Source organism: Dromaius novaehollandiae, chromosome 11, assembly GCF_036370855.1.
Source record: "Dromaius novaehollandiae isolate bDroNov1 chromosome 11, bDroNov1.hap1, whole genome shotgun sequence".
NCBI classification, from domain to species: domain Eukaryota; kingdom Metazoa; phylum Chordata; class Aves; order Casuariiformes; family Dromaiidae; genus Dromaius; species Dromaius novaehollandiae.
The window spans coordinates 9,999,311-10,020,734 of NC_088108.1; the positions used below are offsets into that span (position 1 = coordinate 9,999,311).

General features: G+C 45.8%; 1 protein-coding gene across 5 annotated transcripts in view; it reads left to right on the forward strand.

The window, feature by feature from the left end:
• The first annotated feature begins 3,613 nt into the window (after positions 1–3,613).
• The window catches only part of IL1RAPL2 (interleukin 1 receptor accessory protein like 2), a 401,853-nt gene continuing 384,042 nt past the window's right edge, over positions 3,614–21,424 (forward strand). The window contains exons 1-2 of one of the 5 annotated variants that reach the window (XM_064518225.1): positions 3,614–3,800; positions 18,698–18,798. In XM_064518225.1, the coding sequence (XP_064374295.1) occupies positions 18,717–18,798 (82 nt within the window). In that variant the 5' untranslated portion in view covers positions 3,614–3,800; positions 18,698–18,716. Of the gene's footprint in view, positions 3,801–4,382; positions 4,583–18,697; positions 18,799–21,424 lie in introns of those variants that run through there. The other 4 variants (XM_026123130.2, XM_026123131.2, XM_026123133.2 and 1 more) reach the window with 4 other exon arrangements.

Consider the following 21,424-nt stretch of genomic DNA (forward strand, 5'->3'; position numbering starts at 1 on the left):
AGTGTCTGCTGAAACTTAGGTGCTAGGAAGGGAAAAGGGCTGATAGTGGTTTTTGGAGCTGGGGTTAACTTTCATCCTTACTTGCTGTCGTATATGGTGGTGGTGCTCTTCTGAGCATCTCTTCTGAGCAGCTTCCACTGCATTTTTCATCCCAAAGATCAGACTGGAGTCTGCTGTATATGAAGACCAGGCATAAAGTAAATAAATAGCACTTTATCCAGTCATAAATTCCCTCATCCTGTCATCTTCCTGTTCTGGCAAGATGGACATGAGAATCATGTAGATTCAGAAGGAGAGGCTCACGGCAAGACTGGGGAGATCCTGACCACAGCTATGATATCCCCCTCTGGAACTAGCGGTGTTGGTGGTATTAGTGCAGATTTTATATAACCCTATATAACCCCCAAAGAACCCTAGTCTTGCTGGTGGCTATTCACCCTGTTGCCCAGCTCTGCCAAGCAAGCTACTGAAATGGAAGCTCTTTAATTTCTGCTATTAGTGTCAAAACAAACCTCTCATTTTGGCTGAGGCAGGACAGAGTGCAGGGCACTCAGCTGGCAGATTAATCAGTCTTTGGCAGGGGAGTGGCAGCCTCCCCTGGGGGCAGTCAGGAGAGCATGTTCGGCCACAACCTGCGCGTGGGTGATATGGGCGAGTCCATGGATGGACTGATAAAAAGTGAAGAAAGTGCACCTGGGACTCTTCCAAAGGTAACTGAAGTCAGTGGAAAAGAGTCCTTCTCACTGAACTCTCTGGCATTGGATCTGAACCCTAGAAATACACCATGGAATGGTCTGGTTAGCAGAAGGAAGGCAGAGATTTAACAAATCAGGAGTCGGAGGACCAAGTGTGATCTGAGGTTAAGCATTTGGTTCCTGGCTCTCCACAGGCTCACTGCGTGCCCACATTAATCAGCCTCTTTGGACCTCGGTTCCCAATTTGGACAGTGATGACAGTGTCAGTTATTTTTCTCTCAGTTTTATCAGCAGCCACTACATTCTCCTCTGCAGTTTCTATGTGCATCTACAACATGCAGCGTGCCTGGGATGTCTCGGCTGGGGCACCTAAGCTGTTTTATAACTTGCATTAAAAAAAGGCAGAAGCAAAGGCCAAAATAGATTTCATTATTACTTTAATGGTGCATCAGAAATTAGTGTAAGGCACACAGCATGGCAAGCTATTCCTACCGTTCTCCGAAGGCTGATTTCTTCTGCTCCATCTTCTACCCCATTAGTACCACGTTCCTCTTTTCATTTTCCCCCTAAGCTTGCCTGACAGTTGTATATCATACTACTAACATCTGTGAAATGGACTGTTTTCCATAATGGGCAGAGATGATATCAGAATAAGGAAAACGAAATTAGTTTTAAAAAAATTCAATCTGTGGTATGTCCTCTCATTTTTATGAATAATGTATATGCTCATATAGTGTAGCATAATAATTAAGTTTTTTTGACTTATTATAAAATGCTGAAGTATTTCTAATGATACTGCTTTATCTACTCATTTAAAATTAAAATATAAATCAAAGGTATCATTAAATATAATTTCACCTAACTATATTTCAAAGTCCATCGGATGTTTTATTTCTAGGCTTCTAATCTCTTAATTCAGCTAAAAAGCGACTTTAATAAGTGACTTGATAAATAATTTAAAATATAGCACTTTTACACTGTAATCATGCCAGGAGAAATGAAAGAGTAGCTGAGTGTCAGAGGTTATAAATTGCAGCAAAAGTAGTAGCATCCTGGTGAAGAGGTCGATGTCACCTGGAGAAGCAAGGTCTCCTGGCAACATAATGACTTTCTAATTAGTTAAAAGATTTATACGGGCACTAAAAATGGGCTAGTTTATTGATTTTTGTCACATTGCTACACTACAATAATTTTGCTCATTCAATGTGTGTAAGGACACCTCGTACATGTCTGAGACCTCAGCACAGCTGGGACTGGAAAGTCGTCATGTTTGATTGTTCCTGGTCTCACTTTGCAGAACAAAGAGGCAGGCTGCTGTTTATCCCAGTATACCTCCTCACGTCAAAAGAGGTTTTAAAGTATGGTTATACTCAAAGAAATGACTAGAAGTGGTGCTATTTTTATTGTTCCTGTATGGCATCTAGACCAGACTTGCTTAGTTTACAGGTAAAAGGATGATTTTTTTTTAATTGTCAGCTCTGCATATGCAATAGAGATCTGAGAGCAGAGCTTAGCATTTTTCTGGCTTTGACATCAATAACTGCAAAGATCCTGACACGGATGCAGAGCCAAGGTGGTTCACGTGCGACCAAACAGGCTCCAGCTCCTCCTTGGCTGGGGAGGAGAAGGCGGCTGTCAGGGTGGAGGAAGCCGGAGGGTGCTAAATCCTTGCGGGAGGCTCTCCGGGGACGGCGGTTTCCCTGGGGCTGGCTGGGTGCGCTGGCGTACGCGGGCGACGAGCCGGGTGCTGCGTGGTGCTCCCCGGGGTCCAGCGCCAGCCCCAAAAGAAAGCCTGGGTCAGCTCTGGCCAGCGGCGCTGGGAAGCCGCACTACTCGTGTGTGAAGTGCAGTTTTTTGCTGACATTCGGCCTGTGATTTTTCTGCCTGTATTGCAGTTGTCTACCCAAACGGGGGGCATCCTATGAGCCTAAGCAAAATGCAGAAGTAGATTATTTTTTTCATGGAGCTATTCTAAGAGAGCTGAAAGAAAATGAAAAAGCTGCACCAGGAAACTAAAAATAATGCTGCTGAGCCATAAAAAGCATGGATGTGCCATCTTAGAAGTAGCAATGCATCCAGATGGGGCACTGGGTTAGGGAAGAGCAACTTCACCAGGTCTAATTCAAATGAATGTGGTTAAGCTGGTACAAACGATAGTGTAAAAATTCACAGTGCGTTTGAAAGCAGCTTCTCCCAGTTTAGCACAGCACCACAAAAACTGTTCAAACTGCTGGAGCATGTTGCTCTGTGCCCGCTGCCACCTGTACCCCCACGCAGCCCCCCGTACCCCCACGCAGCCCCCCGTGTGAGCCCAGGGCCTTCACTTTACTGGAGCTGCTTCTGATTCGGGCTGGGCAGGATCAAGTTGTGAGGTGATGATTAGCCCCCAAAATACTGGAGGGCTCCTTGTCTTTCTACAGACGCTTGCTGACGCCTCCTCCTTTCCCGGGGACGCTTCTCGGCAGTCACGGCAGTAAGTGACCGCTCCTTCCACGGGCAGCAGGCGGCCGCGCTGCTCTCTGCTGGGCGCTGGTGGACGCGGTCTGTGAGCCCCAGCTGGGCCCGGCCCCGGCCCGCCCGCCCGCTCGGGAGCGGACACGGGTGTTTGCTGGAGTTTTTGGGCTCAAGCCGTGGCAAAGCGCCCGGTGCCCGGCTCTCTGCGGGGGCTGGACGGGAAGGTCTCCGGCCCCGGCTCTAGCCGAGGCGCTGCGCACACCCGCGCCCCGCGGCCGGTCCGGTCCGGTCCGGTCCGGTCCGGTCCGGCGCGGGGGCGGCGCGGCGCGGCGCGGCCGCCAGGGGGAGCTGCTGCGTCTCGCTGCGCGCGGGCGGGCGGACGCACCTGCCGCGTGCGGGGCCGCGCCGCGCCGGGCCGGGCCGAGGGCGGCAGCGCGGCCCCGGGGCGCAGCTCCGCCCGCCGCTCCCCCGGCCGCTCCCCGCCCCGCGCCGCCTCGACGGGGTCCCCGGCGGCGGGGAGCCGCGCTCCGCGCACACGGCGGCCGCGCCGCCCCTCGAGGAGCGGCACCGCCGGCGGCAGCTCCCTCGGCGGGAGCCCGCAGCCCTCGGCCGGCCGGGCGGCATGGAGGCGTAGCGCGGACCGCCGGCCAGGTAAGCGCCGCGCCTTCTCCTGCTCTTGTTCCCTTTTCAACACCTTCTTCCCCCGCGCCCGAAAGTTCAGGTGCGCCCAGTGTGCGGCCCCCCCCCCCCCCCCACGTTAACACAGCGGCGGCCTTTCGCCCAGCAGCCTCGGGGGGCCGGTTCCCCGCGGCCGCGGCAGGGAGGCGCTCCGCGGCGGCGCCCGGGACGTCCCCGACGGCGGGGGAGCCGCAGCCGCCGGGAGCTGCCCGCGCCGCCGCCCGGCCCGGCCCGCGGAGGGCAGGAGGCGCCGGGCTGGGGCAGCAGCGAGCCGCGGCTCTGCGGAGCGGGGCCGCCTCCAGGATCAGGCCCTTGGGCTGCGGGAGCGCTGCGGAGCGCTCTGCTCCCTTTCCCCCTTTTCTTTCTTTCTTTTTTTGCTCCGCGCAGGGAAAATCTTGGTTAGTGCCGGGAGACTTTTATTGAGTGCCCGCGCGTGTGTGGTGCTTCCCCGGAGGGATCTGGTTGCCAGTGATTTTTAAAGGCGTGAGGGCTGGTTTGGGGCTGTTGCGGTTTCACGGAGCCTGTTGAAAACATCCCGGTGTTTTTGGAGAGCTGGCTGCTCCGGATCGTCTCGTGTGGCGTCTTGAAAATCAGGCTGCTTGAAATCTCTAGCTGCTCGGACAGTTTTGGGATAGCAGCTCTTCTGTGGGTTCATTTGGGGTCTTACGAAAACCTGTTAAAGTGCTTGAAATTTCTCTCCAGCGCTGGATTAAGTGACTCTTTTTAAAAGGCTTGTCACTTGACTGATGTCTCTGGTAAGATTCAAAGAGTCTGAAGTTTCTTCTTGCAAATGCTGGAAATTGGTGTTTTTCAAAGTTACTGTAAGATCTCTGTGCTTTGGGCAACCTGTGCTCCCGTTAGATTAATTCTTAAAATCATACTGTGAGAAAAAGCTGAGGTATATACGGAGGAAAAGCCCGTCCTGGGAGGAAGACATTCTCTCAGTGCTGCTTTGCAGTGTTTATACTCTCTTGTTTTTTTTCCAGTTATTTTAAAAAGTGTATTTTTAGAGCGTATGTGTGATGGGGCTGTAACTGTTATGGTAAAACCATCAACGTGTGCATAGTTTTGAGGCTTTTTGGAGAATCGCTTGAGCTCGGTGCGGTGCCAGGTGAGCTCCAGTCTGCGAGGGGATGGGGCAGCATGATGCAGGGAGACCATTTCTGAGCGCTTGGACCTTGCACTTGTGTGCCTGCGCTCGCAGGTGCAAGGCATGCACCCAAAATGCTTGCTGCAGGGACTTTAGAGGGGGCTTTATTTCTCAGCAGGGCTAAAACTGTGTAACAGCCTGGCAGCGTCTGCCTCGAATGTCTCGGCTGCAGGAGTAGAGGACTGCCTGCTTGTGCACCGCGCAGGGGGAAGGGGATCTGCGCCAAAGGTGGTGGAGCAAGCCTGAGGGGAGCTGGCCGCTTCGGAGAGCACGCTGTGGCTGAAAAGCCTTTCTAGTGCCAGACCTGGGGCGGGAGGTAAATCTGGGAATGAAGCTGTCTGACCGTGAGTCAAGTTCTTGCGTTGTAAATAGAAATGCAGCTGAGAGGAGATGCAGGGAGAGGCTGGGGTTTTCGATTTTGGGCTCCGTAAGCTGGCTGGATGTAACGTGTGCACAACAGATCTGAGAAGCGAAGACTCGTGTCAGCTCACTGAGGCGCAGACAGCGCTCTCTGCCTTTGGTGAGTCCGTGGCTAAGCATGGGTTGCAGTTAGTGATGTCTAGGATGGCTTTTCAAGAAATGATGAGGGCTTGTATCCTGAACTTGTTTCTCTGTGCGTGGGAGGCCAGGTACAGCGGGAAGACGGGGGGCACGCTCGGGTCTCCCGGCAGTGTGCCTGTGTTGCTAGGCAGCAGCTTGTCCCTAGCACTTACTCCACATCCAAGTAAGCAGAGAGAGGGACCTCCATCTATGCAAACTAAGTCTTTCTAGCTGGTTGTTGGAGACATAAGAAAACACATTTCATTTTGGAGTAGTAGGCTGTGTGTGTGTGTGTGTGTGTGTGTGTGTGTGTGTGTGTGTGTGTGTACCTACAGGCATTTCTGGCCTACTCCTAGATACCAAAAAGGGGTAGTCAGCTGGGAAAGCACAGAGTTTTGTTAGCTGACTGATGACAAGACTTCCTCCTGCTCGTCCCCTCTGCTTGGGCTGCAGGTGGGCACAGTAGCGAGAGGAGAACCTTTGTTGTGGTCCTTTTTTTGGTGAGGCTCAGGAGTTCTCTGCAGACCTCCCTTTTCCTTTCACGGTACCTGGAAGCTCATAGGAGGTTTGTTTTCAAAAAACAGATTGTTTGGTGATTGATGCTTTAGCAGTGAACCAGGAAGAAAAAAAAGATCTGTTTGCACAAGATGTAAGAAAAAAGACCCAGGTGTGCCACATCAACGCCTCTGCCCAACTTGTGAATTTTAGTGGATCTGCACAACTGCTGGAGCCTCTGTGCACATGTGGCATCAGCCAGCTCTGTGGGTACTGCTTTGTATCTCGCAGAGCAGGAGCGATGGAAAGGCTTTTCATCTCCAGGGCTGCCGGTCTAGTGGAAGCACTTTGAAGCAGTACAGCAGCGGAAGCTGTTGGAAACCTGTGTGTTTGTGGGTGGCTTTGCTGTTCTCTAACTGGAACAAAAGTCCTAGAAGAGCCTGAGAGGGTCAGGAGGGATTCGGAGACGGACGGAGAGACGGTGAGCTCCGTGGAAGGGCTGTTCGTGTAGCACGCGTTACTTGTGGTTGCAGGGCTGGCTGAAGTCAAAGTGGAAGAGGGAGGAAGAGGTTTCATGATTTGATGGAGGCTGCAGGGCTGGGCCTCAGAAGAAGCTGGATTTTGCGGACTTACCTCCAGAGGAAGCTTCGGGGAGAGAGGAAGTGGAGGCAGGTAGGAGCATGCTGTGCCTGGCCCGTGCTCTCGTTTGTGCTAAGGAGTTACCATGTTAGCTGTCTGTGTTGCGTGCCTTGCCGCCGTGTGATAAGCTTGAGCCAGTGAGGGTTTAGGCTTGCGCCTGTCCGGAGGTGTAGGGCAATCGATGGCTTCGGCTCCCCGCAGAAGCGGCAGGCAGCCTGCGCACGGAGGCAGCGTGCATGAGGAGGTGGGCAGAGATGCAGGTAAGCAGCTGGAGGGAAGGGAGAGGAAGCAGGGACAGCATGCGAGGCCCGTACCCCTTCGGGATGTCGTGCCCGTGGAAGTGAGACTGGTGTCCAAGTGAGGCTCTCTTGCTGGCATGGGTCTGTTAGAGGTCAGTTCTTTTGCCCAGACAGAATAATTTGTTCCCTGCCTGTGCAAAGCTGTTTCTCAGAGGTAGAAGGGTGCGTGTTATAATTCTCCAGTTAAAGCTAGAGGGAACGGAGCCTTCTGTATGGCGTTTGAAAGAGAGAGGCAGCAACAGTCTGGTCAAAATTTTGTATGTCGTGGATTGCGATGCCCTGGTGGGACTGGAAGAGGAGGAAAAGTTACAAGAAGCGTCTCGGCACAGCAGCCGGTTAGCGCTGCTGGCGGGAGGCTCGCTGTCGTGGGAAGCTGCTGTGGATGGCGGTGGCCGGGGCGCCCGGCTGGCAGGGTTGGCCTCTGTGTCTGAGGGAAAGGGCTCAGAATTTGTCCTTACAACAACCAGTACAAATAAAGCATTTATAATGTATAGGCTTTTCCTGCTCTTGAATACATTTGGTCTCTGAGTAATCTCTCACTTCAAACTGAGGCTGAAGCTGAAAATATCAAACGATGTTAAATCATGAACAACTATTAAACAGCCTAAACAACTATTAAGCCTTAAGCCATGGGCAGCCGTGTATGCTGTCATTTCTAAGCCTTCCTCAAACAATGTGTTTCTGAGCTGTTTATCAGGATCTCTTTAGTGCTGGAAGGGGAAGTAAACATTTAAACTATTGCAAAACAAGGAGGCACTTTAAGAGGCCATTTGCTTTTCAGGATGCCCAACTAAAAATAATTCTTCCTTTAAAGAGCCTTGAAAAGAATACAGAAGGAAAAGATCTTGTCCTTGCTTTTGCTGCTAGCTTTGGTCAGGGTTTCTTTCAGTACCTTTCTAAGCATCTGGAACTTGACCTAAGCGAGTGCCCCGTTGGAAGTGACAGAAGACGGAGGGTTGTGCTGTGTTTGGTGACAGCCAGTAGCAGGGAGACTGCATCCTAGAAACTTCTACAGGGTCATTCTGCTGGTCCTTTCCTTTCCATCCACCCCAAAAGCACTGCTGGAAGAAGGTTCCCTCCATCCCTTTCCACTGCTCTGTATAACAATGAATTTAACAGGGATGCCTACATGAGAGAGCAAATCCAGGGTGCATAAAATACATATTTTAACTTGATTTTTGGCCTAATTCAGTACAAAACTACACTATTTACAATATTTTCACAAAATATCTGAAAGTAAGGTTGTTGTTTAAGCAGTTTCTCATGATTCTAAAATTCTGGGGCTTTGTTTACTTGCTTAGTTAAATTCTTACTTTCACCCAGACAGACTTGGCAAAACACATGTAGGTAAAGGCTTGTCTCTGGTTATGTAAGAAAAAAATCCAACTCACTGAGAATATTTTTCTCTAATGTACTATGAGATGGTGCTGAATAAAGTAAAAGCAACTTGCCTTTTGCTAATGGCAGAGCAAAGTGCCCTGTTTCTCTTCTCTGGAATTAGTGAAAGTGTGTTTTCTAAGAAGCATAACAGCTGGTATGTCATCTTTTTCTGCTAATTCTGCCTACTTGGAGCAGAATTATGTAATTATGTATTAGTTAGGGAACCATGTGGCCATGAATGAGATCAAGGAATAAAATTCTAAGCACACTGTGAGCAGAGTCGTGTTCTCCTGGTGCTTGTTTCATTAACGTGCAGGAGTGAATGTGGGCCAGGTTTGCCGCGAATAGTGCAAATGTTGTTATTGTGTAAATATCACAGAGGTGTGAATGTATATATGAGCAACAATAAACTCGACACGGCTGACATTTGTAATAACTGCAGTCCATCTTCTGAGTGGTCCCAGAAAGAGAATTGTTTTAAGAGTCTGTGAAAGCAGTTTCTCTATAAAACCAGGGAATGTTTCAGCATGCAGATAGCAGCTCAGTCTAAAACCTAGGTCTGTAGTGTGCTGTGCACCTCTGCAACAAGCCTTGTGAGATGCAAAGGGAGCCGAGAGAAGCAGTGTTGGTAAGGGGAGGAGGATGGCATTTTTCAGGATTGGGACTGCTGTTTGAACTGTCTCTCTTCATTCTTAATAGCTTTTCTACAAAAGCTGCTTCAGAAATGAGGTTGGTATGAGTATGAAGGAAGCAATGCATCTAATCTTTTGGCCTAATGATGTTTTTGCATATGCTTCCGTGAGTGGGAAGCCTTTCTTGTTGATGTAAAAGTGGTGTTTTCTAATTGGTGTGGGTGAGAATGCACTTTTCTCATCTCTTTCAGTCTGAAAGGTCTTCTCCACTTGTGTTTGAAACTTTGTAGAGGGGACTTGTGATCATAGGTGAGATCATCCAAAGCACTTAGCAGGATGAGGCTACTGACCTGAACAGTGGTGTCTTTTCGAGGTGTAAATGACCGAAGAGCCAGAGTCAGGGTAAACCATGAGTTTTTAAGCATGCTGGGTTATGCCAACTCTGAAGTCTAGGAGTTCTCATTGGCACTTGGCGGTTTTCCCTGGAGAACTTAAAACTGGGGTTCAGCGTCCTTTTCTCCGAGCAGAGCCTCCTCCACAGCCTGGGGCAGGCTGTCAGGATAGGTTGGGTCTGGAGAGAGTTGCCTCTGAGTTTCTCTGTGCCCTTGAGAGGTCTGCTCTCCAAGGACGTTGCCCCATGGGTTTGTCGGCATTGGAAACGTGCGTGGTCATCCACAGCAGTGGACCGCTTAGTGTGGTTGCGGTTAGTGCTGTGGCTTACTCTGCTTTGGGAACAGTTTTGCTGAAGCTGCATTGGCTGTAAGACTTGCGCTAATATGAGTTGATTCTCAAAATTACCCCCCTCTCCCCAGTACTAGTGTACTACTTTAGCTTTCCAAGTGTAGATCATCTTCAACTCTTCCCCTCTTCTGCAGATGGCTTTTCTATAATCTTCTGAGTACTTCTGCAAAGTGGTAAGAAGCTAAGCCCCACTCTGCAGACATAAAATCTATGCTTCTGACCATCTTTGTGTTGCCTGCAGTACTTCACATTGCCTGAGGTGCTGTATTGATTAAACCACAATTTGCAGAAGTAAATATATGTAGAATATTAATAGCTTCTACTCTAGGGAGAAAAAAAGGCTGTAAATTAATAGATACATTATGTTGACCTCATAACCACAAGGGCTGAAGTAGAGCTGTAATCCTCCTCCCACAACATGTATTTCACTTTGAACATTTATAAAAGGCTTGGGTATTCTGATTTAAAAGCGGCGATACTGGATGAGCATATCTGCACATCTTGTGATGTGCAGTTAGGACATTGCAAAGTTAAGGCCAGAACAGTGGTTCTGTGTAGGATCCAGGGTAGCACTGCATCAGTACATCGATGATGGGTGCAGCTAGGCACGATGCTTAAAAAAATAACAGCTCACTGTCCCATTCCTTTGTTGTTCTTGTTTTCTCTCCTTACGGGTGCTTTCTGCATTCACAGGTGCAAGAGTTCCTGCAATTAGGGAGAAGAGGAGTAGGATTCAGGGATTTAAAATCAATCTCATTTGAAGATGTGACAAATTTGGATTCTGTGTGAGTTGCTTAGGGAACTGAGGCCAGTGTGTGGTGTGAGCTGATGGTGCTTGATCTGGTAATGAGTGTTGAATGGTTTTAGTTCTTTTGGTTCACACATCTGTTAAGGTGGGCTGCTCAGGTTTTTGTTGAATTTTCTTAGCAAGGGTTGAGCTGAGTGCCTGTATCACATACTCATAACCTCTTTGGTTAGTATTTTGATTCTGTAGATATTGGAATCCTTATCAGTATTTGGAATATTGCAGGTGATGTTTCTGTTTCCTGCTGCTGTAAGTGAACCCTGTTTGAGGTGGTGATGGCATTAGAAAGTCTTGTAGCAGAAGATTCTTGCATTAAAGTCTTGCAGGTTTTCTCTGTACGTGACATACCAACAGTTTGTTCATAGAGCTGAGTTTTATTGCTGCTTTAGCATGACTAAAATCACTTCTACTTTTTGCAGCCAGGAGACTGTTTTTAGTTTGGGCCTTAAATGCGCCAGTACACATTTCGGCAAGCTCTGGCTCAGGTTCTTTCTCCCTTGTGGGCAGCTCTGCCCACGTGGACTGTCACCTCACTGTGCAGGCTGCAGAACTGGGTGCTACTCTCCGACTTCCCAGACTAGGGAGGCTTCTTATTCTGGAGCCTGCAGAGGGAGTTTGAAGTGAAGAGACATTAAAGGCATCAAGATACCAGGCAAGAGGACGATTTACAAAGGTATTGACACACCAAGATTTGCTCTGGTGATGACAGATCTGCTGAACCATCTGTGCTGGGTGGGGACTGACTCCACGCAGTCTGTTTCAAAGTCTGGATAGGGCTGTTGTATTCTGGATTGGTCATTGCTTCTACCCAGTTAGACGGGCAACCCTGAAAAGAAGGCTCTCAGAGTTGATATTCCCTTCCCAAGGGAAGAGAGCTTAATCCTGATGAACTTGAAAATGGTTCTTCATAGTTTTGCTGCTTTGTTTCTCAAATGATCTGATTTGAGCTGGTGCTGAGCTGGCCAGCCCTATTCCAGCAAAGCCCTTTAGGAAGCATACCATGCTGGGGACTGGCTGAGTTGAAACTGGAGCACTTGGCCTCTGTGAGGTTGACTACTTGTGGACTGTTGCAGCTGTAGCTTCATCTCTTCCTAAAGGGGTTCCCTTGATCTTGTAGGGGTCTGCTATTGTCCAGGCTCCATAGGTTTGCACCCACAAATCAGACTGCAGTTGTAGGCAAGAGGCATTTTTCTTGCATAAATACTCACCAGTAAGTAGCTTCTGAAAGGAAACTACTGAATCATGCCGTTAAGCCTGGTGGGAGAAGGGATGAAGGAATTTGAAAAGTTTTGGTAGCTGCTTTCAGCTTTACAGAAAGCTGTACGTGACCTTTTGTTGTTAAATCAGGTGCCTGATGTATATGGGAAGTGTTAATGGGACATGTTACTCTGTGGAAACTGTCCACAGCATTTCTTGTGCCTGCCATGCAAGCCTGTTTCTTGTTTTACAGTGAGTGGTAAGATGTCTTTTGAAGTTTTAAGATGTTGCATTTAATCTTCTGAAAGGCACCCCTAAAATATAGCAACTTTTTAATGGAAGCATTAAAAATTCTTCAGAGAAAACATCAATATCTAATCTAAGTGGTGGTGCTGTACGTTTCTTCTGAAATGACTGATAGGGTTCTGAGTTTACCCTGTTCCCATCACAAAAGATTTATGGGTTTATAGTTTGTTCCTTTTTCTTCGCACCCAAACATGAAACCTTTGGTGGTACCATTACAGATCAATGTTGTGACCCTGTCAGGTGCTGTCTGTATAGTAGTGGTTCCCCACATTTGCTCGGGACAACATCATGTTCCTTCCCTGTTGCATTACTACCATACAACTAAGGCACTGTGGAGCTCGTAGTAATCCCAGGCATCTTGGGTTTTGCCTCATTGTTGCTAGTCGCTTCCAACGCACACAAAGTGAGCACTGCTCGGGGCCCTCTCCTGCTTACCCTAGTTTTAAATTTGTTGTAGAATTACAGCTGGATGAGGAGGGTTAGCCAGATGTGTATTTAGTGAAGGACCTGAGCCCAATGGAGCAGTGATGCCAGTGTCTCACATCCAGCAAGATGAATGCTGAATGCAAACTACCCCGTAGAATTAGTAATGTTCATTGCATATTTAGACAACTTAAATGTCTCGTTGTGGTGGTGAAGATGCACAGTGAATTAGGCAAAAATGAAATCTTATTCGATGCTCACTGAGCGATAGAGCAAAGAATGCTGCATGACTCATACCAAATAGAGCTGAAGATATGATATTTGAACTAGCATTCATCTCTGATTTTAAATGACTTTGTGTGAGATTGAAGTATCAACAAAAAGGACTGGTGTCTGTTGTGGATTGCTTCCATCCAGCATACTACACAGACTAAAAATCCTTCAGTAATACACAGCTCAAAGTTTGGTGTGTTGGCAAAAGGAGAAGATAAGAGCTGAGAGAGAATTCTTGTTAAAATTAAAAGCCTTTAAAAAGTGGAGTGAGGCAATGATTTGGAAAGAAATGAACATAAATCAGCATCCAGCATACTGTGAAGAAGACAAAAGAATTACTGTTGCCATTTCGTCCTTTGTGTCTTGGGTGAAAACAGTAATTTATTTCCCTGAGATTTCTGAGCAACAAAACCTGACAACTGGAAACCACTAAAGAGGTGGGCTCCTGTTTTTAATGAGCACCTTCTGCATCGCAACTTCTGTGGAGAAACCAGAACCTGCAGAGTCCCATGGTGTGTCAGCAAATCTTTTTGTGCAAGCACACATGCCTAAATGCACAGATACACGTTTTTTCTTTTCTTGCTTTTCCATAAAAAGGAATGCTTTTAAAACAAAGCCCGTGGTAGAAGTCGGAGCAAAACTAAACTATATCAAAAGCAAGGACTTGGAAATCTCAGTGCTGGGCTTGCGCAGAATGTTAATGGTCCAGTTTCCTCCCTCTTTCTAAACACTTTCAGACCTCGTCAGTTGAAATTCTTTTGAGTCTTGGAAGCCAGGAGAGCTGGAGTTGGGTGGTGGGACAGCAAGCAGTACGTGAAGAAATCAGTAGAGTTTCCTAAGCCCTGCTTTCTGAGGGCTCGGAAGAAATGACCAAGTTTGTCCGCACAGATGAAGGGCACTAGGCAGCATATGGGACTCAGGATTTCTGTTAGAAGAGCAGAATTTATGCTGCATTGCAGCCCAGTCCCCTTGTAGTTGCTGGGCACTTACAGCAGAGACTGGGAAAGCTGCCTGAAGTCTTGTTTGCAGCATCAAATGGGAGGAGGAGGGAAGGGTTGGCCTTGCTATCAGCTGAATGATTGAGAGCAAGGTTGTTGCACCTTGCTTCTCCTATGCTTCTCCACCCAACCAATGATAGCAACCTCCCTTTATTTATCTCCATGCAAATGCAACCTTGTAGGTCCCAACAAGGGCCAAATTCATTTTCTTAGGGATTCTTCCATCCTTCTCAATGAGCACTTTGCTCTGTGTTTCTTCCCTCCCCCCAGTAATTGTGAGCAAGTTAGCTGTAATCGACATTTCTCTATCTGTGTTAAGTGAGACTCTGTCCTCACTGTCCTGGGAATGGTCCTAAACTCATGAGACGAGTCCAGTAGCATACTGTGTGTTTTGTTTCAGCTGTGAGCCCCTACTTGCAGCTGCTTGGAGTTGGCAGAATCAGATTAAGCAGCTCCTTGGGGAAGTGCTGGTTGGTGTCTGTGCGGGAACATTTGTCACTTGACAAGCAGCAAGCTTGCCAGAGTCCCTCAGCTTTGCTTCCTGTGCCTGCCGTTTCTGCAAGAGCCGCTCTGCACTGTCTGAGGTCGTATTTTGACCTGTGAAGGTGTTCTCTCCTTCTGGGGTATGTCCTTTCTTTGCTGATATGTTGGGATATCCAGTATCGGCACCATGGTGGTAGGTCTTGTTATCTCGTGCTTCATCACATGTTTCAGGTAATTGTGAAGCTAAATCTTTGTCTCCAGCTGTGCCTGGGCTGGTTGGCTGTGTGAGCGGGCACAGCAGTGTCCCAGCGCAAGACCCTTACGTAGACAGCAGGGTACATAAAATGCTTGCTGATATTACCCATTTGTGAGAGAAGGGAAGACGCATATGTTGAGACATAGCGTTAAGGTAATACTGGCTGCAGTTTCAGATGGGAGCTGGTTTGGCGCACAGGCTTAGTGAGTTAAGGTCTGTCTGATGCATCCATGTCCCTGTGTCAACTCAGATATCCCCAGTTCCAGGCCTAGTGTGTGCTTAAACTTTTGCCACCTAGGATGCAGCAGGTACATCTTAGTCCTCTGATGACAAGAGCACTTGTTTCTGTGATGCAGTCTGGCCATCTTGAGTCATGAAGTCCCCAGTCGGCAGGTTAGTTATGCAGTCCTTAGCTCTGCAGATGTTTTGGAATCTGCTGCGTGTGCCAGTGGGAGGGAGGGAGATGGGGTGGCGTGGGCAATCAGAAGACAAAGTGACCAGAATTATCTTTTGTCCCCAAATTTGAAATAAAGTGGAGAAGGGAGAGAAAGGAGATGCATTTTCATAAAAGCTTTGCTGTGACATACAGGTATCCTGCATAGAAACAGACTTTTTTTTTTATTTTTTTTCTTTTTTTTTAAAAAAAAAAGAGAACATGTGTTTGTACCAGGAAAAGGAACTGGGGGATTTTGCAACTTAGCTGTTTCATGGAGAGCTAGAAATGAGGAGGAGAGGAGATTGCCTGGAATGAAAAGAAACGTTAATGCAAAATTCTGTTAAATTGCATACTTTGATATCTTTCTAAGTCCTAGCTATAACCTGCTTTTTGTATGAAATGCCTTTCAAACTGGAGAGTTTTATGGTGGCATAGGAAGTTAAAGTAGTTTGGAGGTTGGTAGTGCCAGTAGATTAAACTTGGGCTCAGCTGTCCCTGGAGAGCCCGGATTCAGTCTCTTGGTGACAGTACTGCTGTAAATGAAAAGGCAGTGTGCTACCCACTGAGCACGGCTCTCCCGCGCACTGGCGTGTGAGGATTTAACTGATGCTTTGACAATGCTAAAAATGCACAGTGCTGCAACTGGTAGTTGGGAAGTGTGGGAAGTATTGAGGTGCATAATTTGTAGGCAGATTCTGCTTCTCTTTCCCGTCAGCTTTTGAGGACAGATGTCCCTTCTCTGTGGCTATCCAGTGCTTCTTGTAATCAGCAAGTTGTGTGGGTGTTTAGGTGGCTATATTTAAATCAGAGTCTATAAACATGGGCCTACTTCTGACCACATGTATATGAAATAAATAAGGTAAAATCAGTAAGTATGTTGGACCCTGAGGCGTAGTTTATTTTTCTTTCTTGTAAATACAGTGGATGGGTAACCCCTTCCCTGTGTTTTCCAGTATTCGTATGGATCAGGAGCTAACCTTTCATAAAGAGATGTCTCATGGATGCTTGGAGTTTAGATGTAATTGCAGCTCACATCAACACTGTTGGGAGGAAAATGTCTCGATTATAGAAAAAAGATATCGGATATTTATTGATTTATCTCATCTAATATCTCTGCAAGCTAGTATGGTTTAATTCAGGCCCTTCCTGAGCTCCTAGACACTCTCCCACTCGTTCGCTCTGAGATGCGCCAGTAGGTCTAACAGAAGACTGCCTCGAATCCTGGCTCATCCCAGGACCCCGATGTGCAAGTGCACAGCGCGGAGGAGGGAATTGCAGGACTGATCCCGCTGGGAGTCTTGGCAGGCTCAGTAGCCGAAATCTCTTCCTGAACAGTTCAGTCTCGCGTAATGTCCTGCACATGTGCAACCCTCCCTCTTCTGGCTGCTTGGTATTCTTCTGTGTGAAACGTGTCTTTTACACTGCCTTACGTTCTCTGTCAATTTGTACATTAGAAAATAGTGTGTGATGTGGCTGTTTAAACAGCCTTGTTGTCTCTAGCTATTTAATGCCTCAGGAGGAGGTGGTAGTAACCAGCTGGCCCACCAGCCGCACTGGTGTGACTGATCCTACTTTCTTCTGGTTAGCCAGCTGGGACGGTGAAGGTGACACCTCATACTCCCGTCTGCATTTTCCTGCCAACCTCAGTGCAGCTCTGTAAGGTGGCACAAGCTGAGCCTCTGGGCTAGGCTATAAACGACTGGCTATCGGGGTTAGCATCTTGCCCCTTTCCTCCTGTATTTTCATAATTTTGCTGGTGCAGGCACAGAGACTGATTGCTTTGGTGAGGCCAGGACTTCAAAAAGCAAATCTCTTCTTGATGCCAACAGAACCAAGAATTTTCCCCTATCTCTAGCATGAATGTTGTTTAGTGGAACTTGCTTTGAAATTTTAAGTGTTTGATGCAATATAGTTTTTTGGGGTGGGGGTAGTATCCACGTGAAAAAGACCTAGGAGTTGCATACCTCTGCTGTAATAACTGAGGGGAGGAAAGTGGAGAAAGCAATTTGCAAAGCTACACTTGAAAACCATTCTAGCATAACATCATCGTTACAATTATCTGTCAAAAGATTTAGCTCAATTACTTTTTTTAAGCTCTCTTGTCAAGATGGCCTTGCTTGTTTCGGGATTTTGGTACTCCAAGGAGAGGTTAAGGAAAAATGAATACTAATTCTGTCATTAACTATTGTCAGACAGCCTTCGCTGAGTATTATTCCTTGCATACTCCTTTAGTTTTTTAGCGCTGTCACCCTGGGGAAGCAATGGGCATCAAGTGCTCTGGGGACTGTAGAATTCAGGGGAAAAAAACATTTCCTATTTATAGCTTACAGTAAGTACAGCAGGGTGAGAGGGTGAAAAATTCAGATGTCAGTAGTAATTTTGAAATAATTGAATAGCAGCATAATTGCTATCGTATAAAAGATTATACATGGTTCCTTACATTTTCTTCACACAACAGTAGGCTAGTAGTAAAATTACAAAGGGAGAATATTTGATGTAATAAACTCAAATTAAACTGAACGATTTTCAGAGAACTGCGGGACATTGCACTCTCCCTTGCTGTTTTATCGTGTTGAACCAACGTTCAGAGCTGGTCCTGGAGCTGTGGGTGGCCCTGGCCGTGCCGGGGCTGTGCAGCCGCCTGGTGCAACGCGTCAGGAATGATTCTGCTCCGTTGGCTTCCTGCTCGTCTGTTAACGCGTGTTGTTTTACCTATTTCTGTTTTTTCTTTCTTTTTCTTTTCTTTTTTTTTTTTTACCTGCTTTAAAATGTCATGTTAATTCTTTTGATTCTTACAGTTTTTTCATACTGATTTAGATAGCTCTTCTCTTCACCTGAGAATAAGGGACTGATCTAAAGTCTGCAGGAAGTACGTATCGGCCGTGGAGAGGAATTCCTGGGGACTAAATACATCCAATCACTTAAAGACCCGTGACTTCAAGTGGTGGCTTTAGTAGCTAAGCATATATCTGAGGACTCTAGCTTATAATTAAGCATGTATATATAAGGAGTTTAGCTGGGTTCAGATCCATTATAGCTGTTTCTAAATACCCATAAGGAGCCTCAGTTCACTCTGGCTACATTTTCTTGAATGACCTTGTGCTTGTAATGAAAACAGAATTAGTTGTAGTGATTATATAAAATTCAAACTACAATTTTGGACTAGATTTCTCTCTTTTTAAGTATGTAATATAAAGTAGACAGTAAAATTCAAGGAGAGACTCATTTTATCTTTTTAATAAGAATCCTGAGACCTACATTCATTGACTTCTGAATTTCATTCGCCTGTCTTTACTTCGTTTTGTAGGAGATATTTCTGGAATAGCATAATTCATTGCAGGAGTTTTACAGTGTCACCAGTGGGACAATAAGGTTTCTAAGAGAAATGATATGAATAGCCTACTCTTATCTTCTGTGTTTTGTTTTTTTGTTTTGTTTTAACCATGTGGCTGATTTGTGTGAGACAACCAATTATGGCCAGCAGGGTCTCCTAGTTATAACATATAAAAATCTGCTAGATTAGACCTGTACTTCACATAAACAGTTAAGTTTTCGTTTCTTTTTTTAAAAGCAAAATAATATTTTTCCATGTCATTTAAAAAAAACAACCCTTTTTGTGTGATATTCAGAGATAAATTATTCATAGACACTTACTTTGAACCATTATGTTTCCCTACCTCTGCATAAAAATAAACCCAGAAGTCACTAGATTAAGCTATTGCCCCATAATGGTTCTTTGAGAAATGTTTAACTGTAGCTGCTGCTTTGTTGTAGCAAAGAGCTGTGATTCAGACTTCATACTATGTTTGCATTTCAGCTGTCAAAGAAAGTGAAAGATGAAGCCTCTTGTTCTCTTGGTTCTTGTGATCTGTACTGTAGTCAGCATGAATTTGAAGTTCGTGTCAAAGAGAAATTCTGGTAAGTCACAAAAAATATTTTTACTTTTGAATTTAGATTTAGTGCTTATGCAATCAAGTGTTTTAGATGTCTGCTTTTTGTTTTGCATGTATATGTCTTGTTCTCTTCTGCAAAAAAATGTCATAACCAATATGATCTGTTTACCGGATGCTACAGGATGAATTTTATCACTGTAAGGTTGTATTGATGTGACTTCTAATCTCTTAAGCTGCTTGAAAATGTCCTTACGTTTTCTTAAAAAAAAAAAAAAAAAAAAAAAGTTGATCTGGTTGGAAACCCACAAAAATACTAATAAGGTTGTCATTGTTTTAATACCCTAACTTGTACTCGCACTAACAGATTTACTTAACTGTGAATGTGGTTCCTGATGACTTCTAAGTCTGGATGATTTTTCTTTAGATTAAAAGTGTGTCTTCCAAAAGGTCTGCTAGCCGTATATCTGATCACGTGCAGGATAACTGAGAAGAGCTTTCCGGCCTAGATAGAAAAGTTTTGGAGCCTTCTGCCAAAACCCTCATGTTTTTCTGGTGGTGGGAGGGAACAGGAGTTGGTTGGTGTTTACATCTGCTTTTGAAACCTGCTGATATTAGCAGAATAGCTCAAAGAGGCAGTCAGGTATTCCTTCCAGGATAGACAGCTGATTTGGAGAGGAATGTTTCATCTGTGGTCTTGAGAGTCAAGAGTGACCTCTGGTCCCTGCAGCCCTCTTTTCTCCATGGGAACAGATTCATCTGAAACCATGCACCCCTCAAGCAAGCTCTGAGTTTGGAGGGAATTTAGCCAGACGAGCAGGTTAGCTCCAGTGTTGCATAGCATTGTTAATCTGCCGGAGCCTCGTCTATGTGGGAAGATAACCTGATACACTGCTGCAATTCTGAAATAACTCCTGTCCTTACTTCATGTGTTTGTACAGGGAGGTAGTGTAGCATAGGTGTTATACTTTTAAACTCGCTTATTAACCTCTTCCACAATAATTTCTGTGTGGATACAAACCTAAGGCTGTAAAAGCTAGGTGGGGATGAAGTACACTTTTTAATAGCAGTGAAATGAGCATTATATACCTTATTAGGTTAATTGTGTATAAACTATGCAAATTTTTTTTCTTTAATAATCGAATTGCTATGCATGTGAGTGTGAGGTCTTATTTTGAGCTTCCTGTCCTCAGTGTCTTCAGCCAAGACATTTAGCCATACAGGCACCAACAGAAGTTACTAACTTAGTTGGTGTGGCCAGTTTTAAGTTTAATTTCTGTATTTCTTGAGAAGGGAAGAAAAAAGGTTATTGTACTATCTATAATAAGGTTAAGATGCATTTCCCAGGCAAGGAGGGTTAGTGTTACTCTCGGAGCCGCTAGATGTTAGGCTGACTTCTTTCTGCTGGGCTAGGAAGTATGAATGGATGTTGCTAAATCCAACTAGTGCACAGGCTTTTGTCGTGGTTATTGCAGGACCTGAGCCTTCCTTGTCCTGTGGGGCAGTTGTGGAGATACTGACAGCAATGAGGTGCCCCCCCCCCCCCCAAAAAAAAAAAAAACCAAAAACAAAAAAACAAAAAACCCAAAATCCCAACCTCGATTTCCTGGCCTGGATGGGAACCTCTGTGAGATCAGTCATGTGTATAACTAGGCAGCCTTCGTTCACTGTTGCCAGCCAACATCACCTGGCTACAAGGAAGGGCCTTTGCATTTCCTTTATCAGAAGTATGCATCTGCAGAAGTAAAATGCCTGTGGTTATAGCATCATTCAGCTGATATTTTATCTTTAATTGTATTTTAGTTTTTTTTTTTTTTTAAGCTGCTTGCTTTGACTGGCTTTGCAACATGCCTTGTGTTATTGGGAGTAGCTGTTGGTATCAATTCAGGTTGAGTATTGGTAGGAGAAGCACTTTAAAATGTTAGACTGCCTATTGCTAAATATAATCCGCTCTAGTGAACAGCATTTTCTTTTTCTTTTCATTTGATTGAGTTGGTTTATGAGTATAAGATGAAGGGGAGAAATGCACGTATGGTAAAATTAGAGTTTCTTTGCAAGTACATGATCATGCAGTTGGCTTTTACCTTTCAATATTCATTCTCTTGTACATGCTGATTTTAGGTTGCTGTGTGGAGCAAATTATTGAGATACATACATACATATATATATATTTTTTCTTCTTCCACTACATTGTGTGTGAAATGCATTTTCTGTTCCCATGATTTCACCATTTGGAGTAAATTTGATAATTTGACCCTCTCTCTGAAAGGGGTCTTTACACTTGGAAGACTGTTGCTTAATTGCTTGGAGCTTTGCTGAATGTTGTGTTGTGTGTGAAGGGACAGGTGCTCAAGAGGCTTCTGAGCTTTAACTGTATTGTTGTTTAACTAGAATATCAAAGATGATGGATGCAGCATGCAAATATTAGGTGGTAAAAGATGTGGGGCTGGTATAGAGCAGAGAGAGTGTGCAGAAGAGCATCGGAGGGTGTGTGTGTGCCCAAATGACACCCTACAGGCAGGGTATTCAGCAGCAGTGCTTCAGCTGGGCATCGTAGTCTTGGGTCTTGGCTACCAGTATGGGGACATCTAAACTGGTGAGCATCCTTAAAAGGGGAAAGGAAGCTGTACAGGCAGTTATGTAAAGCTGTGTGA